The sequence below is a fragment of the Pagrus pagrus genome (assembly GCF_965226575.1).
Source record: "Pagrus pagrus genome assembly, chromosome: 4".
Lineage (NCBI taxonomy): Eukaryota > Metazoa > Chordata > Actinopteri > Spariformes > Sparidae > Pagrus > Pagrus pagrus.
The window spans coordinates 28,901,280-28,914,231 of NC_140188.1; the positions used below are offsets into that span (position 1 = coordinate 28,901,280).

The following is a 12,952-nucleotide window of genomic DNA, read 5'->3' on the forward strand; positions in this document are numbered from 1 at the left end:
ATCTTGATACGGAGTTCCACTCTGGACTCCCACCTGGAAGAAATGGACCATGTTCTTGCACAGCTCACAGCAGCTGGAGCAAAAATCTCACTTTCAAAGTGTCAATGGTGCAAAACCAAAGTAAACTATGTGGGCCTTCTTGTAGGATCTTGCGGTGTCGAGCCACAAGCTGAGCGCGTTCAAGGTGTCACAAACATCAAGGCACCCACGAACATATCTGAGCTCCGCAGCTTCTTGGGAGTCTGTAACTATTCCCGCCAGTTCATCGAGAACTATGCAGACTTGGCTAAACCACTCACAGAGCTGCTCAAAAAGGACTCTCCATTTGCCTGGGGTGAACCACAAGAACAAGCGATGCAAGCCCTAAAAGACAAACTCTGTACAGCCCCATGCTTGGCCTACCCAGATTGCACTAAAGAATTCCACCTAGAAGTTGGATTCTCGGCTGGTTGCATGAGTGCAGGCTTGTATCAGCGTCATGACTGCGACAAACGCGTGGTGGCCTATGCGAGTAAAACATTGCTGGCTCCAGAGATCAAATACACTGATTGTGAAAAAGCACTGTTGGCAACGGTGTGGGCTGTCAAACACTTTTCTAACTATCTCGGTGGCCAGAAAGTGATTGTGGAAACACATCACCAACCAGTAACCTTCCTCAATAGTCAACGGATCAGAGAAGGTGTAGTAACCAATGCGCGAGTCGCATCTTGGTTAATGGCTCTGCAAAGTTTCGACATGGAAGTGCGATACGCGCAGAACAACAAAACGCCCCTTGGCACTGGGCTTGCAAAATGCCATCGGTGCACCAGCGACACGCCTCCAGACACCACTCTGACCCTAGACTCGATACCTACAGAACCATCACGCCACCACTACTTTGACCAAAATGTCTGCCAAGACATGGTCACTGCCTACGTGGATGGTTGCTCCTTCCACCATGAACTCAAGGTTCGAGCAGGCGTGGGTTTGGTGTGGGTCCACGACACTCCAATTGAGCCTCAACGGTTCAATCTAGGCTCTCAATCTTCCCAGTACGCCGAAATCGCAGGCGTTCTGATCACGCTACAGATGGCTGTGCTACACGAAGTGAAAACACTTGTCATTTGCACTGATTCTAACTATGCACGTTTGAGCTTTTCTTGTCACTTGCCCGTGTGGAAACGCAACGGTTTCACTACCTCCAACAGGAAACCAGTCAAACACAAAGAACTGTTCCAGGCTTGCGACCACCTGGTGGACAAACATGACATGCAAGTCTACTGGAAAAAGGTTAGAGGCCACTCTCGTGTCCCCGGACAGGACAAAGAACTCAACGACCTGACGGACACATTAGCCAAACAGGGCGCTCTTGACGGAACTCCTTGGCAGATCAACCCCGAATCTCTTCCCAACCCTCCCGACCCGATGGTTGGTGTTGTCACTCGAGCTCAAGCAACAACAGCTCCTCTTGACAAACCGTCTGAACCGACGGCTATTTCTGTTGCTCCGCGTTTCACAGACACTGACCTCGAAGCACTTCAGGACCTTGATCCGGCTATCCGCCTGATTTTCTTGTCACTGTCTGACCCTGTAAACCATGCTATCTCCTCAGCCGACCTCGACTCCGTTCCAGGCTTAAGACAACTGTACAATGCACGTCCTTCCCTGCAAATCGTCAAGGGCCTCCTTGTGCATGTCTCCGACGCTCTCACTTCTCCTGCGTTCGTGGTGCCTCAGAGCCACAGGGGGGTGATGTTGATGCATGCCCATGACTCACCGTGTGCAGGACATAAAGGAGTTAAAGCAACATACCAGGCACTCCAACAAGTAGCCTATTGGCCACACATGCAAAAAGATGTAGCAGACTACATCAAAGGCTGTCTAGTTTGCTGTCAGTTTCAACCGGCAAACCCGCTTCACAGAGCTCCCTTACAACGAAGGGGCATCTCCTTCCCCTGGTCAAACCTCCAAATCGACTGGGTAGGACCTTTAGCCAAATCGACTAGAGGCAATAAGTATTTCCTCACCGTCACTTGCGCATTCACCAAGTGGGTGGAAGGCTTGCCAGCCCCTAATGACACAGCTCAAACAACCGCCTACCTACTAATGAACCACATCTTCTCACGGTTCGGCCTGCCGAGCCGCGTCGATTCAGACCGAGGAACACATTTCACTGCCGATGTCATGCGACAACTTTGGCAACTACTAGGTGTGAAAGCTGACCTCCACATCAGCTACCACCCTCAGTCCTCCGGTCAAGTAGAACGAGCAAACCGAACAGTGATCAGCATACTGAGAAAGTATGTAGCATTCAACCAAAGGGACTGGGACGTTAAACTACCGTTGGTCTTGATGGCCATCAGAGCCACCTCACACAAGTCAACGGGTTTCTCTCCCTTCGAGATGATGACAGGTAGACAGATGACGCTTCCGCTGCACCTGCTCTACCAACCAGGCGAGGCTAATATCGCCACGGCATATACTACTCACCAGTATATGACCGATCTAAGTGAACACCTCAAAGCCACCTTCGCGTTCGCCCAGAAACATCTGGACAAAAGTGCGGAAGGACGCAAGGCTTACTACGATCAAAAAGCATCCCATGACGAACTCCAAGTGGGAGACAAAGTGTGGTACTACATCTTTGCTCCCGTGACTAAGAGAGACAACCAGAGCGCTGGAAGACTTGCCCGCAAGTTCCTACCACACTGGGCAGGTCCTTACGTAGTCACCGAAAAACTCTCGCCCGTCGTGTACCAGATCAAAGTCAACAAAGACAAGAAAGAGCCGACGCTTAAATGGGTCCATCGCAACCAGATTAAACCACACAAAAGCCCCATGGGAATTGACAGGGACGCCAATGTCTCCATTTAGGTCATAAATAAGAAGAAGGGAAAATAAAACCTTTAAAGTACTTAAAGGTGCCAAATCGGAAAAGTACGATTAAAATACCTCCCTCCAACGAAACGCGCTGTTGTTTGTGTCATTTACAAAATTGACTTGAGAAACAGATTGTGTAAATTAACCTACTTGTTTAACCTGTTTAACTAAGTACAGTGTTCAACTCACTCAAACCACTTGATTAAAGGTGGGGGTAATCTAAAAAGATTACCCCCTGGTCTAAAGTGTACAGTAATCTGATGGTGTCCCTAATCATGTGCGTTCTCCTCATCAGGATGACGTGGCTGCTAACCCTCCTGACCCTCGGTTCGGTAATAACCGCTGCCCTTCCCGAGATAGTCGAACCAGGACCAACTTCGGGAATCGTTCTAAAGGAACAATCAGGACTTTTGATCACCAACTGTCGTCTGCACACACAAAAAGTGTTTGTCAGACTGAACCCCAGGGAGGTATGTAGAAGAAACGTACCAACCACGACCGAGCTTACCGGTTGGGCAGGCCAGAGGTGGAACAGGGAGGTAATCGAACACGCTGAAGCAGACACAACTCACATGTTGCAGCAGTTGCAGAAGTTCACGGTCACCCAGGCAGAACTGAGTGGGCTTAAACGCAGGCCTAAGCGTTTTATTGCAGGACTTCTGACAGCAGCGGCTGTTGTCGGAACTCTTTTCAATCTAGGACTTTCGTCCATCAATGCTGTCAGCCTATCCACTGTAAGGCGTCATGTAGGTGAACTCCAAGCCGAAATACCAGACATCAGGCAACAAATTCTCCAGCAACAGAGGCAGCTGCAAACAGTAGGACAATCACTGAAGGGCACTATTTTGGTAGTCAATACTCATAGCGAAGCCCTTAACAAAACCATCTCCACTGTAAACACTCTCCTCTCTGTAGTTTCGGTCGACTATGCTCACACACAATTGGTCAGCATGTTAATGACGGATATGTTGCGTGACATTGGATCCTCAGTGGACAGCCTAGCAATGGGTAAGATTCCCCCATATCTTGTTCCATTGTCTTTGGTGCAGAACATTTTGTCCACTACCACCAGAGATGTAGTCACACCCCTTCAGGCCCACTTAGCTTACACACTAGGCAGCGCTGTCCCCATATATGTTAATCCCGAAGTGGGGGAAGTAGGTTTCATCATCAATCTGCCAATAGTCTCTGCAGAAAACATCTACAGGCTCAAAGACGTGGTGAACGTAGGATTTTGGCAGGGCGACACACACGTTAAGGTGCAGACTCCGTCGCTTATCGCATACCACGATAACAACCCTGACTTGTATTTGGCCCCAAATTTGCGTATGTGCACACTTACTAAGGACATTCATTACCTATGTCCTAGTAAGCCGTTCATACGAGACAACACAGATGGAATCTGTGGACTCAAACCCATGGCAGCTGAATCCCGTTGCCCGACTCAAGTCATGCCCCGATCCCAAGTCCTCACGACTCAAGCTGAGATTGTAGGAGGTCGCTGGCTGGTTAACACCCCAGCGAGGACAGCTACCTTGTCATATGATCAGCACGACACTGCCACCCGCATAGCTTTGCCCGACCAGACCTTATGGATTAGCGTACCAGAGAACGCTATCCTGCACATTGAAGATCTCGCTCTCTACCATTTAGACCCAAATCAATATGAGAGTGAAATCGAGGTGTCTGACTTTTTCAGCAAACACACCCTTGAATTAGATCCAAACACGATCACCCAGCTGCAGTACGAGGGTACCCAGACCATCGACATAACCCCCGTCGATGATGTACTCAAAGAAATAGCCTCAAAAGGCAACACCCCCATTCAACCCATCACCTACGCCTGGTCAACCCCTGACACGGCCCTAGCATGCACTGTAGCATTAGGATATCTGATAACTTTCGGCATAGCCTTCTTCTACCTGAAGCGCACTCAGGCCTTACAGTGTAAGCTCGACAAATGCACGGGTGGATTAGCTCGGATGGTCAGGCGTGGAAGGTCACCAAACTACCCTGGTACCGGACTCGAAGTGCCAGATGAACTCAATGAGAGCATTGACGAAGTGGTAGTAGTGACACCGAATCTGTTACAGTTAGTTGATGACAGTTACTAACTCTAGTATAGGTCCCGACAATCCTACACGATTAGCACCTCCTACTAACCCTTAGGAATTAGGATTGTCAGTATTATTATCGTTCCTTTTCTTTTCTTTTATATACTATATATCATAACTTTTTATATTAGACCTCAGCATATGCTAATAACAAGACACCAACTCTGATCGTGAAGTGTAACACTTGTGTTCCTCAGCGATGGACGGCATGACTTCATCGATCAAGATTCCCGCTACTACGGTCATTTGATCGAAGTGGGGGATATGTAGGGAAACATGCCTAATGCTCTCATGTGGACCTTTGACCTGCTGAGGCCCTGTTGTTTTTTCATTATTAACACTTTCCATCTGTATGAGGACGTTATCAGGATGGAGACGCCGGGATGTCTCCCCGTGTCATCTCTTAGGAGGGAGAACAACACTCTCTCTCATAAAACCACCAGAGGGAATCAGTTTGAATTAATTTACGATGGTAATCCCCTGTACGAACTCTTTTTGACCTAACAAACAGGGACATTCCTTTCACACAGGTCAAACGAAGGAAACATATGAAGCTACTTCTCCTTTAAAACCTCAACCAAAGGAACCGGGATTGTTTGTGATAAAATTGTTTGTGATATAATGTCTTTCTAATTGTAATTAGGTAACACGTCTGATGGACCGATCGTGCTATCTGTCCCTCGAACGTGTTCTTCTTCTCCCTACTTTCCAATACACACACTAGAGAAAAGGACGGTGGAAAACCCCCTTTCTCTACCTCCTCTCTTTGAAGAGATTAACGACACATCTGGCTCAGTCTTATCTTTGGTACATTCCAAACAAATGGTCAGAGTTTCCTCTAGACTTCAGAAGCATTTCTAATTAACCGTTAAATCAGAGTCTCACCTGTTTAATTCTTACAATTTGAAATCCAGTAAAATAAGCTCATCAAACTGAACCAATTCCTAAGTTTCTGTGATGAACATGGACTGAGATCCTGCTTAATGCTCACTGGTGTCTGGTGTTTGGTGGAGTCACAGTGCCATCTAGTGGTAAGTTATGGTTAACTGGATTAGACTGTCGGAGATCTTTTTAGTTTTCTAACGTGTTTATAAACTACAATGTAAAAGTCTGTAAAATGTTTTTCTTCACAAGCCTTAAGCTAACACTAGAAGGAACATGTATAAGCGACCAGTTTCATCAGTCCTACGTTGTTTTCAAGTGTATTCTTATGTTCTGATCCAGTGTTGATTTCATTTAAGTGTTCAATGATTTTAATCAGATCATATTGTCTTATTGTTTCACAAAAGTCCATCTACTTTTGCCATGGTAAAGTTCTGAGAAAGGCTAAGCGCGATTTCGAAGCGTTAACTTGATAGTTGGAATTAATCAAGTTTAAAGGTGTGGAATTAAAACATCCACACTAGGAGTGTGGTCGGTACGCCCCTTTTTCTCCGCCTTTGTCGGAACTATTAAAGCCAAGGGACAGAGCTCCCTCGCTCTCTTTCTCTTCTTTGCTAAATTTTTCAACACTTTACTTTGCTTCTTTTGTAACAAGCTCCTAGGTATAAAAATCTCCGTACAATCGACCACGTGCGATAATCTTTAAGAGCTTTTATTTTTGTTAGACGTTAATAGAAGTAAGTTCCGTCCTTGCTATTTTTGTTAAGTATCACTATTTTATTCAGTGGAACAGAATTCAGTTTAATTATTCTTGTATTGAGAAACAACTGAGGAAACGCCAGGCCAGCGTCATCCTTTCGTTATCCTCGTCAGGAAAGTTAAATATCAGTAGAATTAGAGTTAAAAGTCGCCACTCAGAGTGTGAAGATAAACAACAGTCTTTTTTAAGACTAAAACGCCAAGCAAAACGCGCAGTGTCACTGCCTGTTTCAAGGACTTTGTGCCAAGCTGAAGTTAAGCTGCCCTCTACGCTCACGAGCGGTACCATCCCGCTGGGCAGCGAACCGGACCATCCTCTGCTGAACGCTGGACCAGCTGATCTCTCTCCGACACCTGGACGAGAGAGAGCCGCCTGCTGTGAGGTCGAACCGGACCATCCTCTGCTGAGCGCTGGATCAGCTGATCTCTCTCCGACACCTGGACGAGAGAAAGCCGCCTGCTGTGAAGTCGGATCGACCGCATCTTCCCTCAGTCTTCGGGACCCGCAGCTACCGCGAGCCAGCAATCCCTCAGACGAAATCCGGCAGAAAGATCGAAGCGAAAGGCTTCTCCACTCTTCAGACAAAGTAGGCTAAGCATCTTGCACACGTTTCACTAAACGTTCATGAGTTGGTGTTCTTTTAATTCCTAATTCATAATAATCTTTTCACAAGACAAGTCCGGTTAGGGTCTCGTTAGTATCAAAATTACTCTCGTAACATTTGAATGCTGCCCAGACTCACGACTTTACCATCGCTCATCCATCTTAAATAATCCTGTCACTTTAACCATATAGTCTTCACATTTCTGTTTGTTTTATTGTTGTCTGAATCATCATTTCATTTATTCACCTTGATTTATTTAGTAAATAAACATATTTAACCGTACGTCGTTGTCTGTGCTTACTTGCTTTGATGTGGAGAATCGAGGAAACTGTATAAAGAAGTCACTAATTCAGCTATGAGACTAACTAAATTGATTTAAATTGATACAAGTTAACCTTGTTTAGTCGGATTTGATTAATTACCTCCGGATTATTCAAATAGACAAAACATCGGAGGTGGTGCCCCATTAACGAGTGTTTTATTAATCTTCAGTGATTAATACCTTGCCTTTAATACAGTGTATCTCCTACACATGTCACAACAGTCATTCCAGGAAAGCCGTGCTTCTTCTTTAGTAAATCCCAACAGGGGAGCCCTAACCCTGTCAATCACATAGTCTCATGATATATCTGACATGACAAATCATAGCAACACAACACAGTTTATACTCACATCATCAGAAACATCAGGTGAGATGTCTTCATTCATCCCATATGGAATGAGGGTATCTACAGAGTGTATCCAATGCACCTCCCTTTGGAGAAGGGTTCTGTCCAAATCACCACCTCATATTCACTGCAGTAAACCACCATTCATTCCATGGTTGAGGAACAACCCAATCACCAGAATAAATGTACATTCCTGCAAATTAGGATTATGTTCAAACTTAATGTTTGATATGTTGATACTTAACATTTATTTATATATCAAATTTCTGATGGTTTAGACAAAAACTAACTAACTCAAACCCACAAAGTTTGAGTCAGGAGAAGATGTTTTGGCTTACCTGGTTCTGTCCAGATGTCTGGTCAAAAACATCCGTCATTGCCACTAACATGGCTGTAACAACATCCAGTGGTTTGATGCCTACAAATTTTGAAAGGACTGCTTGAACAGTGTTCTCTCGCTTGGCAGCCATCTCAGAAGTATCTCTTTTTGCTGCCACTAATACAGCAGGAAAATTATGTCTTGTTAAAAATATTCAGTGGTTTTGCGCTTATATGTTGATATTCTCTCACTAACAGTGGTCTCTCCTTATTCTTGTTTCATGCTTACAAATGTTGAAACAACGTCTTGAACAGTGGTCTCATGCTTGGCAGCCGTCTCACAAAATATCCAGTTTGTTGCCACTAACACGGCTGGAAAAACTTCTTGTTAAAAATATCCAGTGGTTTCACGCTTACGAATGTAAAAACCACAGTCTCAAACAGTGGTCTCTTTCTTGACAGCCATGTTGCCGGTCAAAAAACATTACTCCTGGCTAACATGTTAACATTGTCACTGTGCGCATGTTAGCATGCTAACATTTAGCCCAAAGTACTGATGCATCTATATACAACCATTACAGAACCAGCTGCATGTCTGTAGACTGTTAGTCTGGTTAACAACACACAGCTCATTGTGGGTTTTTCTTTTTTTCATCTGGACTTCTAGTTGTGCATCTAATGTGTAGCTACAGCGGCTGAGTGTGTTGACTACACCACAGAAACGTGCACATAGACGTGACACATCAGGGGGTTACCATGTGGGGACTGCAAGAACTGCGATTTTTGTGTTTTCTTCTACAAGTCTATGGGAGAGGAGACTGATGAGAATGAAGACAACATTAGCTCAGTAAACATCTCTTTAGAGCACACATCGAGCAAAGCCATCTACACGGCAAACATTCTGTTCACCAAGACTGCGAGACTGCACCAAGACTCTCTGTCACAGTGTATGTTTGAACACTGATTACACAGAAGGTCTAGGGGTTAAATTTGGCTCTGGCTCTATAATGACTTCATGGTGCATTTAGGTGCATTTAACTGCAAACACAGTTACTGTGGGAAATTTAATTAAGAAAGTACACATCTGTCTCATATTGCGATGGTGCCATCAGCGGTGGAAATCTGAAAACTGTAAATCAGGTTCTCCTGTTAACCCCTTGCATCAAGTGTGATTTCAGCTTTACTCTGAGAGATTACTGTCATTACTTCTCCTCAAAGATGCCTTCAGTAAAATGGCTCTCTCTCCCACACAGTGGAGAAATGCTGCAGTTTTACCATTATCATATAGATGACTTTCATACATGTAGCTGCACTTCTGTGAACAAACTCCCGCGCACGTATGCATATATGTGTGAAGATTCAAACAACCAAGTGGGGAAAAAATGACACAAACCAGCTAATGAAGCGTAGCAGCCACACCTGTAACACATGTTGATTAGTTGATGGTATGGATGATCAAGGACACCACCTGAGTCTCTCATTCATTTATTTACCCCCCTCCTTCCTCCAACTCCTGCCTTCGTCTCCCCTTTCCCGTCAATTAAATTCACTTCACAAGTGCTTTGTTGGCAGGACCTCGGGGTGCTGTTACCAAGGCGCTTTTGATTTAATATCTGTCATGCATAGGGAAAAATTAAAAAAAGCAGGGGACAACAACAACAACAACAACATGCCTTTAGGTTCACATGGAGCCTCGCAGTAGGAGAGCAGGGCATTTGTCCCTGCAGGGCAGATTAGATGTGTGTGCCCAGTGGGGGCACGAGGACACACCAGCACTCCATCGTCTGGGGGAGAAGACACAGCTTGAATACATAAATGAATGATCCATTTTCTCTCCCCCCCGCTAGACATTTTCCTCACCCCTCTGCTGCCTCTCTGCTGTGACTCACTCTGGATTGGAGGGAGCTGTTCTTTAACTGTTGGGCCCTCTTGACTCCTCACCACTCGCTCTCAATCTCTGTCTCCCTCTTGTTTTCGCTCTAACTTTTCTGACTTGTAAGTGGCTCAGAGGGCAGATGGAAAAACAGAACTTTGAGCCAGATGGAACAAGATTACAGTCAGACGCAGTCGTCATCACTTTACACAAAGGACAAAGGAGGGAGTGCACCACTGTCTTGCATTAGAGTGATACAATGCAGAGAATTTGAATTATTAAGAAATAAAACACACCCTTGTTCAGTTTGATAAGCTCAGGGATTTTGCTGCCACAGTCTTACGTGGTCCTGCATGACCAGTAGCTTTGGCTAGTTAGCTAAAGGGGGGGTTCAAATCATCTTTAACTAATCATTGGAGAAAACTTTTCTGTAGGGAACTGCTAAAGGATTGTTTGAGAAGCCATTAGGTTTTTTTTTTATCCAAAAACATCTGTCTCTAATGTGGGTTTTGCAAAGCTATTACAGCAGGTTTAAAGATGAATTAAGGGTCATCAACACCAAGAACGATAACTACAACTATAAATAGGTCGTTTTAAAAATCTTTCTAACTCAAGTGGATGGAGGAGTCTACATCAGAACGTTAACGACGACAGTGGTGAATGATATCAGTGGGATCACTTTGGATGAATGATAGAGACACAGCCAGTTTGAATTTACTGGGCTTCATGTTCACAACTTATCAAACCACTACTAACAGGATGCAAAAACCTACAATTTTACCTGAAACATAATGACAAGCTCTCTCTTTGGGAATGTTGGGGTCTTGATGTCTGTTTTTCTTTTTTGATGTCCTCTTTGACAATCGCCTGAATAATTAATTTGACTCTTACAAAAGTAATGGTGTTGAATGCTCCAAACTCCTCTCTTCTTTGAAGAATTTCATAGTTCTATATCCATTTGGGTTTCTTCTTGTTTCTCTCTATAAAAAATACAGCAGTAACAGGTCATCAATATCCGCTTTCCTAAGCTACCGATACAGCTGGAACTTGCACGTTCTGTAAACATCACTGTTTACAGAACTTCATCATTAATGAGTGTGGATGCTCAGATCGTTATCATTAGTTGTTGTTATAGTTATCATTTCTTGTTGTGGATGACATTTTACATTTCTGATAATGTTACTGACCCATCCCTTTTGTTTCCTCCACCCTAGGGTTCTCCATAACTACATGCTGTGGCGCATTGTGGCGGCGTTAAGTGAACACCTGGCCACTGCCTTCCGCAGCACCATCCACGAGTTTTCTCGTGAGATTGATGGAACGGAGCAGCAGCTAGAGCTTGGCAGGCTCTGCCTCACTCAGGCCAACAAACACTTTGGCATGGCCCTGGGAGCCCTGTTCGTCCAGCAACACTTCTCCTCACAGAGCAAAGCCAAGGTATGGATGGATGGATGGGTGGATGGATGGATGGATGGATGGATGGATTCTGATTGCCTTTATTTTGTCCTGCTTTCAGAGGGACACAATTTGGTCCATATTCATTTATTCTAGATACTATCCACCCATTCCAGCAGTAGATCATTTAGAGGCATCAGTATGAGATTGAGGCTGATTCATAACCAGTTAAAAACTCCTTGTACATTTATCTGTACTCAAACAGTTGATTTCCAAACTAAATATTGTTTATGTTATTATGTCTTTTCCCTTTTTTCTTACCATCCTTTGCCGCTTTTATTTGTTGTCTTTAATCTATTTATTGTCCTTTATTCCTTTTACCACTCATAATCTTTTTATCTGTTGTTAATTCCTCTGATGTGATATCATCTTCTAATCGTCTTCTCTCTCTTCCTTTTCTTTGATTTTGCCTGTTTTATCACTTTTCTTCCTTTTACTTGTCATGACTCATATTGACTTTTTGTGTTTTTACATTTTCTGTTCTGCCCTCTTGTTTTAACTCACCTTAGACAAGACTTCTTTGTGTTTGGCTTGACTGTTGACTGTTTCTTCTGTAATATTGAGTTTCCTGCTTATGCCTGATTGCCAAAGCACTTTGTAAACTCTGTTTTTAAAGGTGATGTAGTAAAACTATTTATTATTTATTGTTGTCCCACAATGCGGTACACAAAGAAAATAGAGTCGCTACTTACAACTGCAAAAACAAACAACTACAAAACACATAGGGGGAAAAAGAATAAGCATTAAATCTCATTTAGCTTTTGCTTGTTTTATAATTGTCATTCCAAAGTTTGATAGATGTCCTTCAGTGATCGTATCATTTCCTGTCCTTACAGTATGCTGTATGGTGACTTTTTTTCTACACACATTTAACAATATACTGGAATCATCTGAGATATTTCTCATCGTCATTTTCAGAATTTCTTTCCTTTTCCAACATTTTCATGACTGGGTGAACACTTGTTTTTCTTTTCTCTTCCTGTTCAAGTTCATTATTTTCTTTGGCTCTATTGGGCCGGTGTGCAGAGGTCCATCTGTGTTTCTTGACATGCCGAGATGCTTTTGAGGGATTCCAGTACTGGGATTTGAAAATACTATCCATGCCAATTAGAACTGTCTCCCAGCTCTACCTTTTCAAGCACTGCTTTTTTGTATCCGTTTGCTCTCGCCTATAGGTCGGTCACTACTAATCCCCCACCTCTGCCCTTTGGTCCCCTTCACTTTCACCTTAATCCTCCCCCATATGTATTCTTATCTCAGTCTCATGTCCATCCCAGGACATGGGGATATGGTTCCCAATGGGATTTCTAACCTCCGTAACCCTGTGCTCTTTCCTTAAGCCCTCCATCATCTCCCTTTCATCTTCTTCTTATACTCTCATGGTCCACCCCATTCGCTTTAACTTACATTGAGCTGCCT

The 12,952-nt window shown here is 44.1% G+C and overlaps 1 protein-coding gene across 2 annotated transcripts in view; it reads left to right on the forward strand.

The window, feature by feature from the left end:
* Positions 1 to 12,952, forward strand: part of ecel1 (endothelin converting enzyme-like 1) — a 68,400-nt gene that overhangs the window by 32,012 nt on the left and 23,436 nt on the right. For both annotated transcript variants that reach the window (XM_084351621.1, XM_084351622.1), the window contains exon 7: positions 11,293 to 11,515. In XM_084351621.1, coding sequence (XP_084207747.1) covers positions 11,293 to 11,515 — 223 coding nt within the window. The remainder of the gene's footprint in view (positions 1 to 11,292; positions 11,516 to 12,952) is intronic.